The 25,227-nt window shown below is 46.2% G+C and overlaps 1 protein-coding gene across 1 annotated transcript in view; it reads right to left on the reverse strand.

The window, feature by feature from the left end:
* Positions 1 to 529: 529 nt before the first annotated feature.
* The window catches only part of RNF149 (ring finger protein 149), an 87,626-nt gene continuing 62,928 nt past the window's right edge, over positions 530 to 25,227 (reverse strand). The window contains exons 4-7 of the mRNA XM_029604804.1: positions 18,314 to 18,396; positions 15,093 to 15,189; positions 6,613 to 6,805; positions 530 to 718 (exon numbers count right to left, since the gene is read on the reverse strand). Coding sequence (XP_029460664.1) covers positions 654 to 718; positions 6,613 to 6,805; positions 15,093 to 15,189; positions 18,314 to 18,396 — 438 coding nt within the window. The 3' untranslated portion in view covers positions 530 to 653. The remainder of the gene's footprint in view (positions 719 to 6,612; positions 6,806 to 15,092; positions 15,190 to 18,313; positions 18,397 to 25,227) is intronic.

A 25,227-nucleotide genomic window follows, 5' to 3' on the forward strand; every position in this document is an offset into this window, starting at 1 on the left:
TGGCCCATAAACGTTAACACTTTGGTCCTGTGCAAAAAGCCTTTCCCAGTGCCCACCTCCTATGGCACAACTGGGGGACGTTTCAGGAGAAGTGGCATGACATAGAATTGTTTTTAGCTCTGCTGCTGCAAAAAGTTAAAAGAAAATCCAGCTTACATTCATAAAATTGCGTGCAGAAAGCAAACCCCTTTACACTACAACTTCTGGGATTACAACTAAAACTGCATCTTGTCTGTGGTACCTTATTTGCTCACATATTGCTGCAGCATATAAATATGCTCTATTTCACAGCTTTCAAGTTATTGCCAAAAGAAGAAAACAACACACACACTCACACACATAAGAGCAAATTCAATACGTCTCCCACCAATGGCTGTCGAAGTGGGAAAGGAGAGGAATCTTAGATGGCTGTATAAATAAACTGCAGGCGGAGATAGTTAACAGGATCTTTTCATGTAGAATTACCTTAATAGCACTTTGGGAACAGAAATTGGTAAAAAGTTGGAAAAGTAAAAATTGTACTTGGTGATTTTTTTTTTTTTTTTTTGTAATTTTTTGATCACAGAAGACTTTTTCTACCAATAAAATAAAAAAATAAAATAATTCTAGCATAGTCTGTTGGAAAAAAGAAGTCTAGATGGCTCTGAAGAAGCTCAATACGAGCTATAGTCCACAGCTGATGACAGATGTTCTTCATGCCTGTTTTCGCCATCACTCCCTGAAAAGAAAGACACACCGTGCAAGTTAGTGCACAGCAACAGAAGCTGAGAAGCCTTCCAGTCAACTCTTAAACCAATAAGCTCGACCCCAAGAGGTACTAGGCAGAACAAAAAAGCCATACAAACTGGATTAAGTTGTTAAATTCTTCTGATATCCATCTGTTGGGAAACCACTTGCACCACATTGGCTGCAGTATTCTCCTACCCCTGCTCGTGTTTCTTGTGGAGACCGATAGCCTTACCATTTGCATAGGATCAGCTTCTGCTTTTGTTAATGCAGAAAACTGAGCCCACTGAAAAACTCTTATGCTGAACTCCTGAGTACCACTGAATCCTGATAAGATCCCCACGACCTTTCACATACAAATATTTGTGTGCTGGGGGATAACCTTAGCTACCTCAGGGAAGGTTGTGGCATTCAGCCTGGCAAAAGCTTCTGCACCTGTAGCATTTTAATGGTCAAACCTTAGCAAAACGTTTTTATTTTGATGTCTTTTTGATAACGATTGGGCCTTCATTTATTTGAGATATTAATCCATTATACCCTAAAGTTTTTTAAGAAGCTATCCTCTAAATAGGATACTGGGACATAATGAGATAGGAATATAAATGTTGACCTGCTGTACCATGTTTTCAATGCACTAGTTGGAAACATGTGAAATGGAGGATGAAAACCAAACATCAATGCAGGGTTCCAGGGGCACGATGCCAGATACAGTCTGTACGGGGACGCACTGCCCATGTCCTGACTTCTTTCACCAAAGCATTCGATGGTGCTTTTCTTAGGAAGTTCTAGCATGTCCGTCTCGCTGAGCTCCGCGAGAACAGCAATAACACGAGGGCCCGGAGATGGAGGACAAGGGAGGGAATTGAAAGAGTGAAGCTCCAGCAGGAAGATAAAAAGAAAAGAGCCAGCTTGGAGTGATAACGAAGTGATAAAACTGGAACAGATAAACCTGTAATGAATCTATCGCTGTGTACTTATAGCTATTTGTATCTCGCCTTCAAAAAATAAAGTGCATCTTAGTTTAAAGGCCCTTCATGCACAGGAACTACCAATTGTTATGCTATTGGCCCCTCCTTTTAAATCACAAGTCCACCATATTAAAGCAGAATGTTTTTCAGTATTTTTTTCACAAAATTGTTATATGAAATCTAAAAGAAAAGCACTTAACTTGCCACTTTTCTATGAAGCTGCTGAATGCACTTTGCAGAAAGTGGCAAGTTAAGTGCATCTAAAAACCTGTGGAAAACACTGCGATAACCTAAGATTAAAACAAGGGACCAGCAACGGCATAACAACTGGTGATTCCTGTGTTTGAAAGTCCTTTAAATAGGATGCACTTTATTTTTTGAAGGCGAGATAGAAATGGTTATAAATGCGCAGGGACAGATTCATACAGACGCCTTTATTTTTTTCTTCTCTGAGTGCAGAGACTATTTTTGTTGGTGATGATACAGATGCAACCTTCTGCGAGAGAGAGAGAGAGAGAAAAAGATAGATGCACAGGAAAGAAATGGAACTGAGTTGAGTTTATTGATGTTCTTGATTTACCGCCATGCCCGTGATTGGACTAGACCCAGAACTTAAAAGGCACAGAGATGATGACTAGAAAGAGAAATAGTCTGATGCGACAGAGCCCAAGAAAAGAACATGGGTGAAAATGGAAACACAGAGGGAGGACCTGAGATAAACAAACGGAACAGCCAAAGGCAGAATACAGGAAAGTAAAAAAACTGTTTATATAAAAAAAAAAGGAAATATGCCAACATATAAATCAGAAGATAGAGAAAAGTGCTCATCTGCCTATAGTGTACAATAATGGCATTTACTATAGGCCTGAGTACATTCACCACTCCTAAAATTCTCTAATTACCCAGTAGCCCTGATGATGATTTTCAGATCTGTACTATAATAGAAGATTAAATGTAGCCTGTGAACAACTCTAAGGCCAATGCTAAAACATGAGCTAAACAGTCAGTATTGGTACAATGTTTTGCACTTCTTTCTTTGAACCCCAAAAAATGCTTCTTTAGACAGATGACAGAGTAAACACAACTTTGAAGGCCACAGTACCAAGGCATCAGGAAGCGAATCATTATCAGACAGGCCGACGCAATGAGGTGCATTCAGCTGAACGCACGGTTATACCTGCACTTGTACGCACATTTTGTTTGCGTAAACCTTACTATCGATGCAGGAAGGAGTTTTACACTCACTTGAAAACTGTGAGTCCTGCTTAGTGCCCTCACATAGAAATCCCAGGCAAAGGAGGGCATTAAGCAGTACTCCCTGATGCAGAGCGGTGTGCTTGGCCTAACGCTGATCAGAAGCGCAATAACCTTATCCCAGAAATTAAAACTCGGTGTTCTAATAACCAGCTCACCGTTTACATCAAGCCTCAATACACTCCATCTTACATCAAATCGCCCCTAACGTCTTTCCAGACAATTCCAACTGTCATCCTTACGCCTCCAGCAAGCATCTAGAAGCTTCCAGCAATCATCCGGACGATTCCAGCACTCATTCAGACGACCCCAGCACCCATTCAGACGACCCCAGCACCCATTCAGACCCCCCCAGCTTCTCATCCAGACTTCCCCAGCATTCTTTCAGACTTCCCCCAGTACTCATCCAGACTTTATTCTTCATGCACACTTTCACTATACCGATCATCTACAACCAAAGGCGAAACTCTGTAAAAAACCACACCAATCCCAACTTCATTTAAAAAAGAATTATCCCAATCATGACATCACCACTGAACCAACTGCTGGGCCTCACGCTACTCTCCTTAACCCTAATCAATGCACAATCACTCTCGAAAAAACCTCATCTCCTCTATGACTATCTAACAGAATCAAATCCGGACTGCTGCGCAATTACCGAAACATGGCTGAAACCTGAAGACACGGCTCTAATCAACCAAATCCCTACACACGCCTATGACATCTTCTCTAGCCCCAGACTCAAAAAAAAAAGGCGGCGGTCTATTAATAGCCACAAAAAAAGAGCTAGGGCTATCTCTACAGACTACAAACTCATCTACCTCACTCGAATTCGCTCTATTCAAATCTAAACACCTTCAAATCTGCCTTATCTATGCCCCTCCAGGAAGCCTAGAATCGGACCCGTCTCCTTTAATTGAACTCTTAGCCAAACACATCAACACAGATACCCCTGCTATAATAATGGGAGATTTCAACCTCCACGTGGATAAAACCCCTCAATCCTCCAGTTGTGAAACCTTTCTCACCTTGCTTCAGTATATGGGTTTCAAACAAATTATTAAAGATCTGACGCACAAAGCGGGACACACACTGGATTTAATTTTCATAAATGAAAGCCTGACCACTGCCTCATCTACGACTTGCTCCCAGTCCTCTGGTCGGACCATAGGTTGATCTCTACAACTCTCAAGTTCATCCAACCCATCCTCCTACCATCACAAAAAACCACAGTCCAATTCAGGAAGTTATGCAACCCAGAAACCCTTAGTCCACTACTATCCTCTGCATTAGACAAACTAGACCTCACTGATGCTAATTCAGCCACATCCTCCTGGATCAAAATAACTAAGAACGTAGCAGACCTAACGTGCCCTTTAACTTCTAAAGCTCTCCACTCTAATTCGAACAACAGGAAACCCTGGTACACCCCTCAACTTAAAACCCTGAAACAAGAACTTAGAAGATTCGAACATGCATGGCGAAAAAATCCTTCCCCATCAAACCTGGAAGCTTACAAATCTATCATGCACTGCTACCGGATATCCATCCTCCAAACAAAGAGGGATTTTTTCTCACTGAAAATACACCACTTCATCTTCGATCCTAAAGCTTTATTCTCTCTCGTCTCGTCTCTCACCAAATCTTCCCCCACGACCATCCCGGACGATCAAGCGGCCAGCAAAGCCTCAGAGTTAGCCACATTTTTCAAGAAAAAAATCACTGATCTGATCAGACCTTTAAATGCCAATAACGCTCTTCTTCCTCCACCAGCCTACTATTCAAATACTCAACAGAACACTAGTCTGGAAACCTTCAAGCCGACTTCCTCCTTAGAGATTGAAACAGTCCTAAAAGAAGCTCAAACCTGCCTCGCACCCCACAGATGCAATCCCCGCCAACTTACTCATTGCCATCTCAAAAACAGTCGCCAAACCAATTGCCGACATCATTAACTGCTCACTAATGCAAGGTTCAGTTCCTGACCCTTTGAAACTCGCAATTCTAAAACCTCTCTTGAAAAAACCCAACCTGTCTCCAGACGACCCCGCCAACTATCGCCCAATTGCTAAACTCCCCTTCATTTCCAAAATCTTAGAAAAAATAGTTAATAAGCAACTCTCGGAGTACTTAGACGATAACAAAATACTAGCCCCCTCTCAGTTCGGCTTCCGAAAAGCCCGAAATACAGAAGCTCTCTTAATCTCTCTAACAGACACAATACTGTTGAATCTAGATAAAAAACAACCTGGTCTTCTCATTCTCCTCGACCTATCGGCTGCATTTGACACGGTAAACCACTCAACACTTCTGGATCGGCTATCTGACATCGGCATAAAAGGCACTGCTCTCAGCTGGTTCAAATCTTTTCTACATAACAGATTTTACAAGGTCAGAGTCAACAATAACGAATCACACCCAGTCCGCTCTTCTCTGGGAGTCCCTCAAGCCTCATCTTTATCCCCCACCCTCTTCAACATTTATCTATTACCGCTTTGCCAGCTCCTCTCCAAACTAAAATTAACCCATTACATCTATGCAGACGATGTGCAAATATTCATCCCGGTTACGGAATCTTTACAAAAAACACTAGAATTCTGGAACAACTGCCTCCAAGCCATCAACAACCTGCTCATGAGCCTTAACTTAATCCTTAATTCCAATAAAACTGAATTACTCCTCGTTTCACAGGACAGTAACTATGCAATGTCTAACATACTCCCTACTAGTCAACCTTCCTTCTCCTCTCAAGTCAGAAACCTCGGAGTCATCATGGACAATCAATTAAACCTAAAGAGATTTATTAATACCACCACTAAGGATGGCTTCTATAAATTGCAAGTCCTGAAACGGCTCAGACCGCTCCTCCACTTCCAAGACTACCGGTCAGCTCTTTTGCAAGGCTACTGTAATAACAGCTAGCAGCAGGGTGGCACTCTTTTCCTGGGAAACCCCCGAGGATGCTACAGTTTTGGGAAGTAGTGCATTGGAAAAAAATGTTATGGGGACAATAAAGCGGAAAGGAGAAATTTAAGAGAAGAAACTCTGGCAGAGAAAAGAAAAGGAAATCTTTTCCTGAAAGAATGGCTTTAACTTTCTATGCTTTCTTTTTCCAGGGGGAACTTAACCTTGCTCCCTAAACCCTTGGGAAAAGTTGAGAGATGAAAGATGCCAGCTCTGGGTCCTGTCCCAGGTGTAGACACAAATCGAGTCACATGACTTAAAAAAAATAATTCCTAAAATCAAAATAAAACCAAGGTGAAAAGCAATACTTGAAGTGGCTGTTTGTGCACAGACTTGATGTGAAGATGAAGTGGCGGCTGGGTCTTTTGAGCCTGTGTAGCTGTCAGGGCTATTGCTGTGCAGTGGCTGCTACGGTTGTTCCCCTTCCCGCCCTCCCACCAACCCTGAAGTTGCTGCCCTGGGCAAATGCACGTCGCACCCCCCAATCCCCGGTCCTGCCGGCCTTGACTAGGCAGCAAAGTGAAGGAAGGTCTGAAAGGCAATCAGGTGTTTGTTCGGCACAGCATAACAGTCATTTCCATCAAAATTCATCCCTGGATTCTGAAATTAGTAAAATAAAAAGCCGTCCCTGACAATTTACCAGGAGAGCGTGAACAGCACGGTTCCCGACGGCAAAGTGAAAATATTACAGCTGACTTACCAAGTAATGCTGTGGTTTCCCCGGCATACTCCCTGGGACTGTTACATTGCTGGATGGATTCACTAGTAGATGAAGATGACAAGGTATTGACGTCAGTCCTATGATCCTCTTGAGCAATGCCCACATTCCCCACTGACATGCTGCCCGCCACAGATTCGGGAGCTGGAATTTCATTTACGTCTTCTGGATCCACCTTGAAAAGAAGGAAAACAATTTTTTTTGTTTTAAAAGTTCCCAATTGTTGTCATAAGTTAAATTCCCCGTGTATCAAAGCTATTGCCAGCTGTACAGTAATACCTGAACGTTTTGGTTTGTATTCGGCTGAGCGATGTGTTTTTCATTTCACCTAAATTCCAAACTGGACATTTCTTGCTTAAGTATCCCTTCCCAACCTTCACCAGAGCCAAGAATACCAACGCCTGGTTTCTGCTCCTCATCTCAGCTCACAAGGAGGCTAAATATACTAAAAAGTGTGCTTAAACTCGCAAACACAAGTATGCCCATAAAAAGCTGGGTGTTCACAAGCTAAAGGCACTTTTAACTGGCCTATTTTAACTTTTGCAAGTTTGCCACATTGAAACCATGCTGAGGTAAAGTTGCACTCAGCAGTTCGCAGGTTCCTCCCATGGATCGCCGCTCTTACCTCCACAGCGGCTGGCTCCAGCCTCCCCCTTCGTGCCACAGCCTGGCCTCTGCAGACGTGGCTGGACACCGCCATGGTCTGGCACTCAGAAGAGGCGGCAGGATGCTGCCACACTCGGTCCCACTTCCCTAGGGGCGCGTGCGCGCTGACAGCCTTTCTCTTAAAGGGCCAGCAGAGGGAATCCTGGAAGGATGCATCCCAATGACATCAGAGTTGGACAAGTATTTAAGGCTCCCTCCTGCAATTCACTGATGCCTTGGCAATGGGTTGACTCCTGCGTTCCTGGTTCCTGCCTTGCTGTGTTTCCTGAGTCTGTGTCTTCTGTCCGTGGTTCCCTTCATCCAGCTGTTCCTGGGTTTCCTCGTTAGTTTCTTCTTGTCTGACTTCAGCATCCCTTCGCGTCCCGGTGGTCCTCATCTCCTTCCTCCATCTTCTTTCATATATTGATCTTCTGGCTTGGACCCTGACGCTGCATGAACTCTGCCTGCCATGACCACTGCCCAGACACCCACCTTGTTTCTTGCCGCTTGCCTCCAACCACTTGCGGGACCCTGACGTTGCTGTGCTCCGCTTGCTCTGATCTTAACATGACCCGGCTCTGTCCTTCTGTTGCCACCTCAGCATGCTGGCCTGCAGTGTTTCCTGCCTGCCTGGATTTCCATGACAGCAGAGGTCCCTACCTAAGACAAGCTGGCCCTGGCACCTGAGGACTCAACCTAAGAGGAACATGGGCTGGTATTGGCGAAGCTCTAGTTGGGCCTTTGTCTCTGCCAGCTCTGCCTGCCAACAGTAGGGACCTATGGGGCTCCTCCCTGCATGTAACGCCAACTCCCCCTCTGTTCAAGGCTCTACAACCACAACAGATTGCCAAGGCCTGGCCCAGAAGATCCAGAAGCAGCAACGCTTTCTCGAAGTTCTAGTGGCCTCTATGGAGCATCTCAATGCCCACCTAGACTCTTCAGTCTCCATGGGAGCACAAACGCTTCCTATGCCAACCACCCGTGGCAGCCCCACGCTCTCTCATTCTGCTACCAGCCCTCCCCGCTATTCTGGGGAGCCTCAACTATTCCGGGGGCTCATCAACCAGTGCAATATGCATTTTTGTCTCCAATCAGCACTGTCCCTGGATGACTCCGTGAAGACTACCTAAATTCTACCTCTTCTGGATGGCAAGGTCCTAGCCTGGGCCTCTCCCTTGTGGGAGAGCTCAGACCCCATTCTTCAGGACCTTCAATTTTTCCTGGTGACCTTTAAGATCATATTTGATCTCCTCCACATCCATCAGGGCAGTCACTCCCTCTTAGATTACACCATCGAATTCCGGACTCTGGCTACAGAATTCCACTGGGGAGAGGACTGCCTCCGCTCCATCTTCCTGGACAGACTGTCTTCTTGCATCGAGGATGAACTGGCAGCTTGTGAGCTTCCCGACTTGCTGGAATCTCTCACTGACGGCGGGACGGATCGACCGGTGGCTCCAGGAGCGAAGCCGGGAGTTACACGGCCATTGCCAGTCAGCTCTGGCGCCTCTCATCTCCACTGGAGTCCTCTTCTTCCTCTGGAATCCTTGCGGAGGAACCGATGCAACTAGGACATGGTCATCTGACCCCAGAGGAGGGCCTCCGATGCCGCCAGGCCAGGCTCTGTTTTTACTGCAGCGGGACAGGTCATCTAATAGCCTGCTGTCCAGTGAGACCAGTAAACTCCTGGGCCTAGGGTTCAGAGGGGAGGGAGGGGCTGACCCTAGGCCTTATGTCTCCGGCTCCCCCATTAACTCTTCCAGAGACACTCTCTGGGAGCAACCAGGATTTCACTACCCTAGCCCTAGTGGATTCCAGGGCAGGAGGGAATTTCCTTATGAAGGCTCTTGTGGAACATCTCCAAATTCCCAAGCTCTCTTGCCCGGTTCCATTGGTACTCTCCTCCATCCATGAGGATCCCCTACTGGGGAAAATTATCCACATCATGTCTCCAGTAAAGCTCCGTATGGGCTCCCTCCATTTCGTGCACCCGATGTTCCACATCATGGACAAGGCCATACATCCCATGATTCTGGAATTACCGTGGCTCCAGCAGCACTCCCCTCAATTCGATTGGCATCGCTTCAGCTGTCCCAGTGGGGTCCTAACTGCCATGCTACTTGTTTATAGAGGGTAGAGACCTGTCCATGTCTCTCTGCATCCAATGCTCCAGCAAGCACAATATGCCGATGTCTTTTCCAAGAAGAGAGCAGACACCTTGCCCCCTCAAAAGGAGTTCAACTGCACTACTGACTTGCTACCTGGTAGCAAGTCTCCTCGGAGAAGGGTGTACCCCTTGTCCCTTCCTGAGACGAAGGTGTACATACAAGACAACCTGGACAAGGTGTTCATCCGTTGGTCACTTCTGCAGCTGGTGCAGGCTTTTTCTTCATGGCTAAGAAGGACGGGGCTCTCCGTCCCTGCATAGATTATTGGGGATTGAATGCGATTACCCGGAAGGACTATTATCCATTGCCTTTAATCTCGGAGTTGTCTGACCATCTGCAAGACGGGAAGATCTTCTCTAAACTAGACCTCCGGGGGGGGGGGGGGGGCATATATTTTAATCTGTATCCAACATAGCAATGAATGGAAAATGGCCTTCAACACCAGAGATGGTCACTATGAGTACCGGATGATGCCATTTGGCTTGTGTAATGCCCCAGCTGTGTTTCAAAACATGATGAATGAGATCTTCTGGGACCTTCTATATGAGTGTGTGGCAGTGCACCTCAATGACATCTTAGTCTTCTCCAAGGATCTAGTTTCCCATCGCTGGGATATCTCCCAGGTACTCCAACATCTCTGGGATAATCGGCTTTATGCTAAGCTCGAGAAGTGCTTGTTTGAAAGGGAGTGCCTCCCTTTCCTGGGCTACATCGTCTCCAGCCGGGCTTTTAACATGGATCCCAACAAACATGAGTATCCAAGACTGGCCTCAGCCTAGCGGGTTACGAGCCCTGCAGAGATTCCTAGGCTTCACCAATTATCATTTCATAAACGAATATTCCAAGATAGCTCATTTCCGGGTAAGAGCCGTAAGCTGTGTGGGTAACACCAAACTCTGGCCCCCAGAGGCCGTGACAGCCTTCCAAGATTTAAAAGCTGCCTTCCTTTGAGAGCTGCGCCTCCATCATCTGGATCCTATGTGCCCCTTCATTGTTGAAGCAGATACCTCTTCTGTGGAGGTAGGGGCTACCTTGAGCAAGCACTCTTCCACGGGAACCCTGGATCCCTGTTCCTTTTTCTCTAAGAAACTCTCCCAAGTTGAACGCAATTATGGGATTGGCGACCAGGAGCTGCTAGCGATCAAATTGGTGCTGGAGGAATGGTGCCACTGGTTGGAGGGAGTACAATATTGCATGACCTTCAACACCAACCATAAGAATTTGGAGCACTCCACCAAGCCCAATGACTTAATGCCTGACAGGCCCGCTGGTCGCTATTGTTTATTCACTTCAACTTCAAACTCAGATACAGGCCCACAGCTAAGAGCAAGCCTTTCCAGAACCCAACTGAACCTTAATTCACCAACAACCACAGTCAGACATTCTTTGAACATTTTAAACAATTGCTCTTTCCGTTAAATTCCTCTAGCCTTTCCTTCTTCTCTCAGTTTTGAACTTCCCTGTTTTATTGTAACTGCAGAGTTTCTCTTCACTTGTTACAGTTTTAGTTTATTTGCTGTTTACACCCCCCTGTTAAATGTACACCAGCATGATGTGATCCTTATCTTGAATGCCGGTATAGAAAAACACTAAATAAAATAAATAAATAAATAAGAATGTTAGAGCAAACGCCCTTTCCCGTTCATTTCTGACTCAAGACACTTCGGAACCACTCTGACACATTAGTGTCTTGGCCTGGGTCCTCCTTGCATCCACCATGACCGTTCCTCCAGGGAAGACGGTTGTTCCCCGCAAGTGTTAAAGTGGTCCCACGACTCTCATTTTGCAGGTCACCCTGGCCAAGCCTGGACCCTTGCATTCTCCAACAGTTCTACCAGTGGCCCCATATGCAGAAGGACGTTTGGATTTGTGTACTCTTGTCCTAACTGCACGCAGCAAAAACCATTGGCAGGATGACTCTGGGGACTGTTACAGCCATTGCCAGCCCCCAGGGAACCTTAGACCCATTTATCCACAGACCTAGTCGTGGATCTCCCCCTCTCTAACAGCAATATGGTCATCTGGGTCATAGTTGACCATTTCCCTAAAATGGCCCATTTCACACCACTACCTGGTCTCCGGGTTTAGCCCAACTCTTCAATCAGCGTAAGTTTCGACTCTATGGGCTTCTCAAACACATTGTCTAAGGCCAAGGTTCCCAGTTCACAGCTTGTTACTGGCAATCCCTGTGCAAGAAATTCAACATCATGCTGGACTTCACGACAACCTACCACCCTCAAACGAATGGACAGTCTGAATGGACCAAACGGACATTGAAGAACTTCCTACGTGTCTATAATTGGTGCCTGCCAAGATGACTGGATGTCCTTTCTGCCCTGGGTGGAGTTCTCTCACAACTCTCATCCATGTGCCACCACGGGCTCGTCGCCCTTTCAAACTGTGTACGACAGAAAACCGTTACCTCCTCTACTTCTTCCCCTAACAGTCCCATCGCTGGCGGCTCAACTGTCTGCACAAGAATTTCAAAACCTCTGGGATCATACACAACAAATGCTCCGAAAGGCAAGCCAAAGAGACAAAAAGTTCACATACCATCATCGGAGGCCCGCTCCACAGTTTAAGCCAGGGGAGAAGGTATGGCTGAGTACACGCCATATCAAGTTTTGAGTTCCATCCATGCAACTCGCTCCCCCGGTACACTGGGCCCTTTACAATTTTGCAACACCTCTGGCCAGTAACCTATCAACTTCAGTAACCCACATCTCTGAGAATTCATAACTCCTTCCACGCCTTGTTCCTAAAATCCCTGATTCTCTCCTGGCCCTCCAGGATGACTCCACAGCTGCAAGAAATCACCTTGGAAGATGACACCACGTATCAAGTAAGAGAAGTCCTGTATGTAAGGAAGCGTGGCAGGAAATGGGAGTATCTTCTTTCCCGGGAGGGATAAGGACCAGAGGAGCACACGTGAGAGCCAGCCTGTAACATCCTGGATAAAACCTCCTCTGTAAATTCCACGCCACGCACCGCAGGAGACCCAAACCCTCAAAGGGGGGGGGGAGGGTAAGAGGAGGGGGATACTGTTGCGCTCAGCGGTAGACCACTGCTCTTACCTCTGCTGGGGCCAGCTCCAGGCTTCCTGTTCATGCTGCAGCCTGGCCTTTGCAGTCGCAGCTGGACGTCGCCACGGCTGGAGCTCAGCAGAGGCGGCAGGATGCCACCGTGCTTGGCGGTACTTCCCTAGTGGTGCGCGCGTGCCCACAGCCCTTCTCTTAAAGGGCCAGAGGTGGGAATCCTGCATGGGTGCATCCCAATGACATCAGAGGTGGGCCAGTATTTAAGGCTCCCTCCTGCAATTCAGATGCCTTGGCAATGGGTTGACACCTCGGGGAGTAATGTATTGCCTGCATTCCTGTCTTCGGTTCCTGGTTCCTGCCTTGCTGTAGTTCCTGAGTCCATGTATTCTGTCTATGGTTCCCTTTGTCCAGCTGTTCCTGTGTTTCCTTGTCTTAGGTCATTTTCTTCTCATCTGTCTTCAGCATCCCTTCATGTCCTGGTGGTCCTCGTCTCCTTCCTCGTCTTCCTTCGTGTATTGATATTCTGGCTTTGACCCCAACGATGCATGAACTCCTCTTGCTACCAACACAGCCTGGACACCGACCTTGTTTCTTGCTGCCTGCCTCCAACCACTGCCTGGACTCTGATACTGCATGAACTCCTCCTGCCTTCGACCACTGCCTGGACCCAGTCATTGCTGTGAATCAGCTTGCTCTGATCTCGACCTGACCCGGGTCTGTCCTTATGCTGTCATCTCAGTGTGCTGGCCTGCAGCACTTCCTGCCTGCCTGGATTTCCATCACCGCAGAGGCCCCCACCTAAGACCAGCTGGCCCCGGCACCCAAGGGTTCAACCTAAGGAATACGTAGGCTGGTATTGGCGAAGCTCCAGTTAGGCCTCTGCCTCCAACAGCGCTGCCTGCCTACTGTGGGGACCTGTGGGGTTCCTCCCTGCAGGTAACACCAACTCCCCCTCGGTTCATGGGTCCACAAGTGCAACAGGTAATCAGATGCAAAATTATGCAAAACACCTTGAGGTCCATATTCTCAGAAGCATGAATATTTGTGCACTTAGCTAGCTATAGTTCATCCAGCTATCTTACTGTCTGGCTAAAAGGTAGCTGGATAACTTAGAAGTGTTTTGAGGAGGAATTACATCTGCTGACTAATTTAACCGGATAACTGGTTAACTTATCAGGCCAAAGAGCTGTCCTAAAGCTAGCCAGCTAACGTTAAAATAGCCCGCTATATTTACTAGTGCAGCTCAGGAGGTGTAGTTAGGAATTTTGCAATAAAGTCTATAGGTAAAGTAAAGGTACTGGGCATTCTTACCATCAGGATTCAGTTGCATGTAATGAACGTTACCCGTTAGCAAGCACATACTCAGGCAATGTGAATCGTACTTTACTACATCGGCTTCAATATTTTTTTTAAGAATTTGTTTTCTTTCCCTGGAGAGATTTGCATATTTCTGTGCAACTCAATAATAAGGCGGGTAATTTTCAAAGCCGTTTCCATGGGTGAAAGAGCTCTTTGGACATGGGCTTTTACAAAATCACCCACCCGCCATGTGAGGAAAGGTGCGTCTGCGGGGGGTGGGGGGGGTCGTATGCCCCATGCTTTTCCTACAATCTGAAGAGGCGTTCTTGACGGCGGGGTTTGCACTCGTACACATACTTTTGCATTTTCAATAGAATGCGCATATTCCACCCCCCCACCCTCCCGGTCCATCTCCCCCAAAGACTTGGGGTTTAATGTTTGCAAAGTTGCTGGTGGTTACTCCATTTATTGTTCCATATTGTTAGAAACTGGCACTGCACTTCCAAAACGAGCCTCCCCCCCCCCCCCCAAAACCTTTTCTTTAAGATAAACGACGCGGGTGACTTGAAGGTGCTTATTTGGGGTAAGTGAAACTCTTTTTCCCAAGAGCTTTCACACTGCTGTTGGTGGGTCTAGTTGCGTGCCATTGATGGGAGAGTGATGGCTTGGGCAGAGTCAGCCCTGCAGCACCGTGCCATAGGTAGCCTCATTTTCCAAGGGTTTTTGTTAGAAGGTTGTTTGCCAGGACAAAGCTTTTTTTTTTTTTTTTTTTAAATCCCCATGCAGTCATGGGGCCCTTTCAGCTGCTCGTAAACCTAAACCGCACATCGTGTGAAGATGGCAAAGCAGGCGCTGCACAGTGACCTGAACAGCGGAGTTTAATAAATCCAGGGTTACCGGGTGACTCCATCCCGCTTCGCTCCTGGTTTTATCTCGTTGCAGTCCCTAGATAGGTAGTTCTAAGAGGGGTACATTTCCCTCAGAGGGGTAAGCCCTTGAGTTTTGGGAATGCAAACAGTGGCTGGTGCCAACATGTTGTTGGGGTATGTCAATTTGTGCGATTTTGTTGCGATATTTATGGATTGTTTTATGTTGATCTACGGTACACCGCTTTGGGCGACCTGGGGAATCTGTCTAGAAACATTTTTTTGAAATAAATACAAGCAGGACCACATCTCTATGCATGAAACTAAGGAAAAGTGGAACGTCGTCTTCCCACAGTTTCAGCCAGAGTCATCGAGTGGAATGACTCCTGCTGCCAAAGCCACCGTGGACTGCCTTGTTACACAGGAACTCCCCTCATTATACCCACCCAAAATCCAAGCGCTTTAATGACGTCCAGTTTGCACATGGGACATGTTCGATGCTCCAGGAGCCAAGGATCAATGCACACTCTATGGAAAATATGCCTGAGAAAAAACACAGAACAAGCAGCACGGTTAATACACATTAACATCTCCAGTTAGCTTGGTCGTTTCACTTTCCACATAGATAGGGAGCCCTGAGAATCATCTTTTTACAGTTTCACATGAGTTATTAGTCTAGGTGCCTACAAGATAAGATATTCTCTTTTTTTTTTTTTTATAAATAATTGATCATAAATGTACACAAAAGTAGACAAAGTCTATATATATATATATATATCAAGTCAGCCGACGTCATTTGAGACCGTTGAGAAATCAGGGCAGAACCAAGTGGAGGATTACTCCTGCCCTGAAGAACCTTTGATTACTTGGGATGATCTGGGAGGACATGGGGGCGCAGAGTCCCCTCTCAAAGCTCAGGGCTGGGAGTGTTGTGCTACTATGGAGGGGAGGATGTGCTTGTTGGATGGGGGGGGGAGGGGTGTTGGTTGGGCTTATTGTATGGCTTAACAGGATCTGTGGTAAGTAATTTTCAAATTAATGGCCTGCTTTGCATGTGAAGCATCTTATTAACTTTTTTTATTTGGCAGAAATTCCCTTTTATATTTGTTACATTAGCACATTTTTAGTGTGCATTAGACACCAAGATAGGCACCTAGCCCACATTACCAAATTAATGCAAACTGAACATTTTTTAAATGTATTTATTTATTATAAATGTGAAAAACAAAAAAAAAAAAAAAAAAAAAAAAAAGGAGCACAATCATACATAAAATAAGTCATCTATATAAAAAAAAGGGAGATCCAATTTAAGGAGGTACGGTAACTCAGGCAACAGCGACTTGGAAACAGCCAGAAGGAATAAGGAGGCAGACTCTGGCTGTTTCCGTTTGGGTAATTTATTTACCGCGATAAATGAAGTGCAAAGCAAAACTGATGCAGCTCACCTTAATTTCAGGTAGCACAGAGAGGTTTTCTCAAAGAGTGGCTTGCTGCCTGCTCCCTGGGGCCTCTCACCCTTCTGGGCCCTGGCTCCTTATAGTATGGTGAAGGGAGACTCCCTTCACCCAGAATCCCTTGCGGGGCTGATCCTTAAAGAGGACTGAGCGGGATAGTTGTGGCTGGTCCCTTAAGGTGGTTTGAGGTCATTTCCTGTACACTCCCTCACAGAGTGTACAGGAAACATGTAAACACGTGAATAGCTCCCCGCCCCAGAGCTGCTCGGTAGGTATGACTGTGATTGTTCTGCATGGATGGTGAGAATGTTAAACAGGGGATTAAAAATGAAATTGATATCGTCAAAATGATATGGCCCGGCTTGAACATCTGACTGAATTATTTTGTGGCATTCTTCTGTTAGCCTCCTTAACATCCTGATTGTATATTCTTTTATAATTTTGTCCATTAAAAAAAGTGTCATTGACAAAAAAAAACAAAAACAAGTTGAAATGTGCACACTAGAAGCATGAAACAAAGAAGTGAAAGCCAGCACAAGGGCGGATCGTCAGTAAATGTTGTCCAGACATGGTCATTTTGCATCAATTCAAACCAAAATGAGAAGGGCCGGGCAACTTTTATCTTCAATCCCCTGTGCAAAATTTCAGTTAAATCCATTTGGTGGTTTCTGACATCCGTCAGGTGTACAGAGAGACAGATGCAGCGCTGAAAACAGGCATTCCTACTCCATAGAAGTGTTCCTAAAAAACCCTGGACATCAGTCAGTAGGGATCGCCCTCTGAAAGGCACAACGGGTGCAAAGCACAACAGCCATTGAGGAGAATGCTGCGTGCGGTGTTTCATAAACCTGCTTTTACTCTACACACATTTATAAAACGCAAATCACGTCTCTTGTCACCTGTTCATAGTTTTGTAATCTTTCCTTCTGTACCTTTTTCTTCCTTCTTGTAAGACTCTTCCTTCAGATTTCACCTATTTGTGCCCAGCTTTGTTTCTTCCCCTTCGGCGCCAGGTCTGGTGCCTCGTCCCAGTGTGCTATCCCTGTGCGTATCTGCCTGTGCTATCCCCTGTGCTATCCCTGTGCGTATCTGCCAGTTCACGTTCTACGTCTTTGCAGCCATCGCAGAATATTTTGCCCCCTATTTTTATAATCCTTCCCAATCAGTCCCTCTGCCAGGGGCCACATACCAGGGTGCCTTCCAGAGCCCTTCAATAAATCCAGCCACTAGGTGTCACCATTGCACAATATCCGACTCCCTCCCCCCCCCCCCCCAGGGACTGTGAGTGCTGCCTCTGAGCCAAAATCCAACCCACAAACCTCTGCTCTGAGCCAGCCCAGTGCTGATTTTGCACCGGGCCATTGGCCTGGAACTTTCTGGTGTCAGTGGCTTTCGCGGGCCAAAGGAAAGGAGGAGGAAGCGATGTCAGGAGCACCCACGGGCCAAGAGAGGGAAAAAGTGGCATCAGTGGCCTGCGTGGGTTGAAAGAAAGGAGCTGGCGGTGTCGATTAGGTGTTTGTGTTCCTTATTGGCTGGAGGAGAAGAGCTGCTGCCCACTCCTGAAGTTGCAGGACGCAGTGAGAGAGAGAGACTATGGAGGGAGAGGGGTTGAGACAGGCCTACACCATGGAAAGTAGGGGTTGGAGAGAAATTCCTTTTTGTTTTGGGTTTGTTTTTTTTTTAAATCACCCCGGGGCTGGCTCTGGAACAGATATTCTAATAGTGTTTCAATGCTGGGATCAGAGAACAAGGAAATATCATTAGAAGCTCCGTACTCTGATTTCATGCCCAGCCAGCTTCAAGAAGATAATAGAAAAACTACATTTTAATGCCCTGCAAGTGTTGATGTGGCTTCTAAGGCGTCTGTATCTGGCTTTTGACACTTCATACAAACTTCTTTACACAGAAGTTATCGCTGGAATGCAGAGCTTTGCTTTTGCGCATCTAGTCAATATTAAAACCCATCAAGTTATACACGAGAAGGTCAGCAGGGAGTTAAGGGTGTCCCTTTTGGTTGGAAAACAGAGCGATTAAGGTTTCAGTGTGAATTGATAACTCTGTATCTTATTACTCCGGGCAGTCAGATGGTTAGAGCCTGGAGTACTGCACAAAGCCTGTGGCGGTGGAGGGCGGGAACAGACTCCGGGCTTCATAAAATATTTCTTATGGGCAGGGGCGGCGGTGGAAAGAAGAGGCAAACGAGACAAACCTACTTGCACGGCAAAATTCGAACGGTGTCTTTTGGTTTGTAGTTCTCAATGCACACCGCACAGCTTTCTGCGTCTACGTCAAGTCCCTGCAAGGAAAAAACATAAATACATGTCATGTTTCAAAGATAAATCGCCAGCTTGAAGGAGTCGCAAGGTTAGGCTGGGGCAATCGAAACAAAGCAAGGAGTCAAATTCTCTGTAGCCGGGCCATCAGCAGATTACTCCGTAGGCTGAATGACACAAAGAGAGAGCTTCCTGACACCGTTAATGATCACCACGCTACGGGGGTCCTGGTGCAGCAATCAACTGATTCTCAGCAGCTGCTTCTAACGCTAATTTGCATTTAGACAGCGGCTTTTGTCCAACGGGATCCTAAATTGCTGCAAGTGAAATAGTGCCGTTGCCTCGCTAGCTCACTTGAATACTAAGAGGGCAGTTAACTCTTGAAAACTAGGCAAGAAAAGTATTGCTAGACCCGTAAAATAGTTGCTTTGTTTGTTGATCTTTATTGCCACATAAACAGTTCAAGCATGAGAATTAGAAGTTTGCATGCAGGCGCAGTCTGACTTAACTTTTGGAATTCAGTCTGAAAGGCAGCTTCAAAAGGGGAGAAAACCTTTTTTTTTTTGTAGCTAAATGTCATTAGTACTAATACCGTCTGCTTTCTCTACAAACTGACTGCACCGGAATAGCCCTCCCGGCCTCATTTTAACTGGGATTTCAAGTGCAGGACGCGAGTTTTGAGCCGAAGATCGTCTCTTCTTGGCCTTTCGGCTGAACTCAAGAACCTGTACGGGAGGTGGAGGTCAATGCCCTGCCGCCTGACCCCACTGGGGGTCACGATGAGATAACGACCATTGCCAAAGTGGGAGAATTAAACCTCCTGAAATAAAATAAAAAAAAGTAGCAAAGAGCTCATCTGTACACCTGTGCCAGGGGACCGTTCTCCTGGATGGCTTTGGCTGAAATTTCGTAGGAGAGTCTCTTTACTCAGGGGCCGACACTCCTGCCACAGTTCGGGCAAGGTCACCCAGAGGAAGGCTCCTCCCACCCCACAGATGTGCCCCGGACAGCAGAGCCATCCGTGAGCTAGCAGGAGCAGGCGGAAATTGGTCAACGCGTACCCGAAAATGAGTTAGGACTGAACCCCTCATCAGCCAGGCTGAAGCAAGATTCTGCTTTGCCACCGCCTGGCCATAGAATCCTGCCTCTCGGACACATGACTCCAAAATTCGATTAAGCGGGATCATTCATTAAATAAAAGCAAACATACAAAAAAGGAATGTAAACATTTTATATTGACAATAAAAAAAAATAAAATCCTCCAGGAACAAGTGCGCAGCGTCAAAGCAACAACAACTGAGAGGAACCTGAGAAAACAGAACACAGTGTGGTCCTTATCTGGCCGATCCCTGCCTCCTGGGCCACGCTGGCTGCTGAAACAGAGGCAGATGAACTCAAGCCTCTCCCCAGGGCTGCACAACCAGGCACCAACTCGTAGTTTTGAAAGCGGCATTTTGACAGGACAAAGTGGCTCTACTTCTCAAAACTTCCTGCCTCACTTCTATCCTTTTTTTTTTTTTTGGAACTCTCTGTTCCTTCTTTTTGTCTGCCTCTATTTATTTTGCCTGTGCTCACACTTTTTTGGAGAAGAGAAGACAGGCAGGCAGCTATTTGTTCACACTCAAACCTTGTATTTATGTTTTTTAAAAGCTCTCCTTCCCCCCCCCCCCCGAGTCGGTTCTCCGGCTGTCGGCCGCTGCTTTACCAGCATCGGTACGAGGCCGGCACGGATTTCGGTCGGAGGGTCAGAATCGGCATTTGCTCATCGATTCGTTTCAGGGACGCAGCCAGGCAGGAGAAGTACCGAGGGAGCCCATCGTCTTGTTACAAAGTGGCCCGGATACTTTGGGAATTGCAACTTTCACACTGAAAACTGCTGGGGGGAAACAATGTACCTGCAGGCACTGGCACCTGCTTCTTTCTGCAGATATCCCATGTGTGGAAAATAATGCACGTAGGTTCGAAAACGCTATTTACGGCCATTGTTTTCCTCCCTTAGTCCTAAATACACCCCCCCCCCCCCCAAGGAACATCTCCACCAAAAGCGGTTAAAGGTGCGAATGTTGTGGAACTTATTTATTTCGCCATTTTATACACCGTCGTTCCAAGTGAAGATCACAACGGTTTACATCAGGTCATAAATATAATAGAAAGCCAATTACATTCACATGATGAGTTCTTATATCATACATTTTAGCGAAAGACATGTACGTTGACTAAGGTGGTCAGGGGAGGGGAGATATACAGGGGTGAGGGAGCAGGGATTAGGTAGCACTTTTAGCAAAAGGAACTGATGGGATATAAAGGAGGGGGTTGAGCGAGGATGTTTCAGATACATTTGTATGTGCTGGGTTGGAAAGAGAGTGGTAATGAGGTCTATAGATAGGCTCATCGTGAGTTTGTCAGTGTAGGAGCAAGTCATGAGTTCAGAGAGGTTAAGTAAGATTGTAGGCATTTTGAAATAACCAAGTTTTGAGGGCACGTCTGAATTTCTTTGTTTCAGTGGTCAGGTGTAGAGTCTCAGGTAGCGAGGGCCCGCAATGGAGAACATATGGTCTCTTATTTTTGTCAGGTGTGTATTCTGTAATGATGGCACAGCTAGCAATCCTTTATTAGGAGATCTTGGTGAGCTCTGTGGCTTGTATGGTTGTAGCGCCAACCCCTACCAGGACGGTGTTGTCAGCATGTTTAATTGTGGTGATTTCAGTATTGCCACTTTGTAAGGAGGGTTAACCTCTAACTTGTGTGGAGTAAGTTGGAGCTCTTTTTTTTTTACTAATGATTAGTAATCCCCTGCCCCTATGCCTGGGGAAATGAAAGATATCATAAATGGAGTGTTAGATTTGATTTAAGAGAACGTTATTATTCAGCCAGGTTTCGGTGATGCAGAAGATGGCCAGGTTTAATTTCCCTTTGGGGGATTTTTTTTTTTTTTTTTTAATAGATTGCACATTTAGAAGAAGCAGAGAGAACATTAGGTAGGTGTTAGCTGCTGAGGAGTTGTTGTTTCTTGTGGGGTAGATTAGGTTAGTGTTTGTTTGCTGTTTGATTTTAGGGAACTTCTTAAGGTTTCCATGCGAACCTTGTTCAATCTTAGTTGATGTGAGGTGTTCCTGCTCCATTTTCCTTGTATTGTCAGGGCAGACGAGCAGAGCATCATCAGGCTCGCCCGAAGGGGCGCACAAAGGGGCATGCTCCTTTCTCGCACTCCTTCGTGCATGTGCCAAGGGCGCAGGCCTCTCGGCGCAAGCACCTCCGGCGTTTACACCTCGGCCTGGAGTGGTGCTGGGATGCGGTGGGAAGTCTCAGGGGCACGTAGTAGGCGGGAACAGTCCCGCAGGTACCGGTGAATTGTTTCCTCCTTCCGGGAGGGAGGGGGGGGGGGGGGAGAAGCGCACTTCAAGCGTCTGTCAGCTTCCTCTCTCCACCTCCTCCTGCCGGTGTTGCCGCTGCCCTCGGCTCCCGTCAGTCCCACCAGGCAGGGCTGCGCCTTCCTCAGACTCTCCTCCGGCATTTGCGCCGAGGTCTTGAGCGGCGCAGGGACGCGGTAGATGGTCTCAGGGGCGGGTAGTGGACGGGAACAGTCCCATGGGCACCAGTGAGTTGTTCCTACTTCCGGGGGGGAGGGGGGGGGGAAGAGCTCGCTCAAGCCTCTGCCAGCTTTCTCTCTCCACCTCCTACCTGCTCCTGCTTTTCCCGGTGTTGCCTCTGCCCTCTGCTCCCGTCGGTCCCGCCGGGCAGGCTGTGCCTTTCTCAGCCTCTCATCCGGCGTTCGCGCCGCAGTCTTGAGCGGTGTGCAGCTTTCCAACCTGGGTAACAGATGGGCATTTTTTGGACAGCCCTTTTACCTGTGTAAATTGATATTTGCCTGGGTAACACTAGGATCTTCTTGGGACTGAAACCTATGAAGTGAGGCTCTATATGTTTTTGAGGTTTTTTTCTGTGCCTACAGCACCTGTTTATTCACAGGTGGTCACTCAAGTCAAGTACTAACCAGGCCCAAGGCCAATGCTCCCTCGAATTTTTGAAAGACTACATGAGCAAAAAGTTTCTTTTTGCAACTTTTCATAAGCGGAGTTCAAATCGATGCGCTACAAGCCAGTCTAATGCAAATAATATTGGGATTTCTTGTGTGTGCTATGTTTTGTCATATGTGCACATGCACACATGCAACGGTTTAGAGGGAACAATGAGCCCAACCCTTCTTGGCTTCCAAGCTCAAAAGAGATACGGCATACTCAAGACAGTTTGGCTGTAGGCTTTCTAAATTTATAGTTCTACATACATTGAATTACACCCTCAAGAAACAACTTGAGAGGAAAACGCAGTGAGCATGCAGGAAAGAAAATTAAAGTGTAATTTGGCCAAACAAGAAAAAAAATGTTCAGTAATCTCAATGCTACAAGTCCACAATTATAGGGGGATTCAAATCACAGCCCATCAAGAGACAGAGAAAAAAACCCAGCCCATAATATACTGATTTCCAAACAGTAGAACAATTAACGATTATGTCGTTCTTTGATTACTGTTATGCTTTATATCTAGGTCTTCAAGCTGTTGCAATGCTACGGCTCAGCTGATATCTGGGCTTTCAATTCTTGAACATATCAATCCTGTTTTGGCTGAACTCCACTGGCTTCCTATTCAACCAAGGATAATATATATGACTAAGATTAACTTATTGGTTCACAGATTGCTTGTGCGCCCATCTGTTTCCAAAGGTTAGATATAATGCTAAAATTGTATAAACCAACACGAGCATTATACTCTTCACAAAAGACCTTGTTAGAGGTACCTTCTATGCGTCAAGCCTGACTATCATGGACTCATCAATCTGCCTTTTTGATTGCTTCCCCTGTCATATAGAATTATCTGCCATATGACTTGAGATCTTGTCAATACTTTTATGAAACAGCTAAAAACAATTTTTAAACAAGCTTTTCATGAGTAATTTGTTTGTTCTTAATTTTCATATTTATTTTAAATAGTAGAACTTAAACATTTACAGGCTGATATACAGTACAGTGTGCTCCGGTGGAGCGCACTGTTAACCCGCGTTTGGATGCGTGTTGTCGACGCGCTAGCTTTATCCCTTATTCAGTAAGGGGTAATAGCGCATCGACAACGTGCTTCCAACCCCCCCCCCCCCCCGAAACTAATAGCGCCCGCAACATGCAAATGCATGTTGATGGCCCTATTAGTTATTGCCACGCAATTCGGTAAGTAAAATGTGCAGCCAAGCTGCACATTTTGCTTTCAGAAATTAGCGCCTAACCAAAGGTAGGCGTTAATTTCTGCCGGCACCGGGAAAGTGCACAGAAAAACAGTAAAAACTGCCTTTGGGTTCTGGAGGCAGCAGGACTTAAGTGACAGTGTCTTTGGCCTGATGTAGGTATCGATCCAGGGCCAGGCTAGGGTCAGAGGCGGGCAGCAAATGATAATGGTCAGTGTCCAGGCAAGGATTCAGAGGCAGGCAGCAAACAAGAATGGTCAGTGTCCAAGGCAAGGGTCAAAGGCAGGTGGCAAACAAGAATGGTCAGTGCCCAAGCAAAGGTCAGATCTAGAAGTCAGTCTGAGGGGAGACAAGGCAAGGCTGGGCTGAGGCAAGGACTTGAAACACAGGAACCAGGAACAAAGCAGCCACACACACTACACAGCATGCGTAGAAGACCCGTTGCTGAGGCAATGCTAGGGTGCGCGGCTGGATCTTAAGAACCCAGCCGCGCACCCTAGCACCTAGAGGCAGCCCACGGGGAGGGGGGGGGGGGGGGGGGGGGAGGGAGGTCAGCGGTGTGCTGGCAGCTTCCTGCCACAAAGAAACTGTCCAGCGGCTTCCAGGCTGCGAAGAGTCGAGTGCAGCCTGTCGCAGGTAGCTCCCACGATCAGTGAACGTAACAGAAACTTTTATAAGTAATTTTATGTTTTAATGTTTTATTTCATTCCTTATTTTATATATTATTTTAAACTGGTAATAGTTTTGTCTCATTGTAGTATAGTGTATGTTGGTTGAAAGCTGCCTAGGGCATAAGTGACATATAAATGTAATAAACCTAAATCTGTAGTGATGTTCATTCATTTGACAACAAATTGTAATCCAAACTGAATTGGGCATTTTAGTTTTCGTTCACTTTACCCTTAAACTAATACACAAATCCTCCCCAAATCCTGAAAATTTTTCGGGTTCATTCGTTTTGGAAAATAATGCACACTATTTGCGAATACAGCATACTATCTGACAAAATGAATTAAAAAAACAAATAATAAAAGCCCATGAAACAAAAAAAATAAAATAAATAAATGATCTGAAAACAGATAAAAATGTCCCTGCACATCCTTAATATGCAATACAATATACAGATAGAAATAAGAGAGCACATATAGAGGAAAGTTGTGAGGCATTTTAAACAAACTTATCACTCAAAAACAGGGTCAGCTGAGCAGGCTCACTGAAAACATAGTTAACATTCTTGCCCTTGCTTAGGCATTTGCATGGAAATCTTAAGGGGACCATGCACCTAGCTGAAATATTCTAAGGACTCACCAATACAAAAAACTCCATCTCCTCATTTTCCTGTGTAGATTTTGCTGGAAAGATCCTAACCTTTACTGGCTCTCTAATTCAGGCAGGGCTGGCCCTCTTGCAGAAAAGTTTGCCCACCATTGATTAAAGTAAAAAATCCTGTTTCTTCCACTAATGCTCCTTGTGACTTTGAAGAAGTCACTCTCTTCTACTGCCTCAGGTACCCACTAAGATTATAAGCTCTTTGGGAAAGGGACCTGTGCAGAGTGCTACAAAAACTCTGCTGAAAAGCAGAGAAAAGCTCCAAGTATATAAATACTTTTTGCTTTCGGTT

This window comes from Rhinatrema bivittatum, chromosome 5, assembly GCF_901001135.1.
Source record: "Rhinatrema bivittatum chromosome 5, aRhiBiv1.1, whole genome shotgun sequence".
Classification (NCBI taxonomy): domain Eukaryota; kingdom Metazoa; phylum Chordata; class Amphibia; order Gymnophiona; family Rhinatrematidae; genus Rhinatrema; species Rhinatrema bivittatum.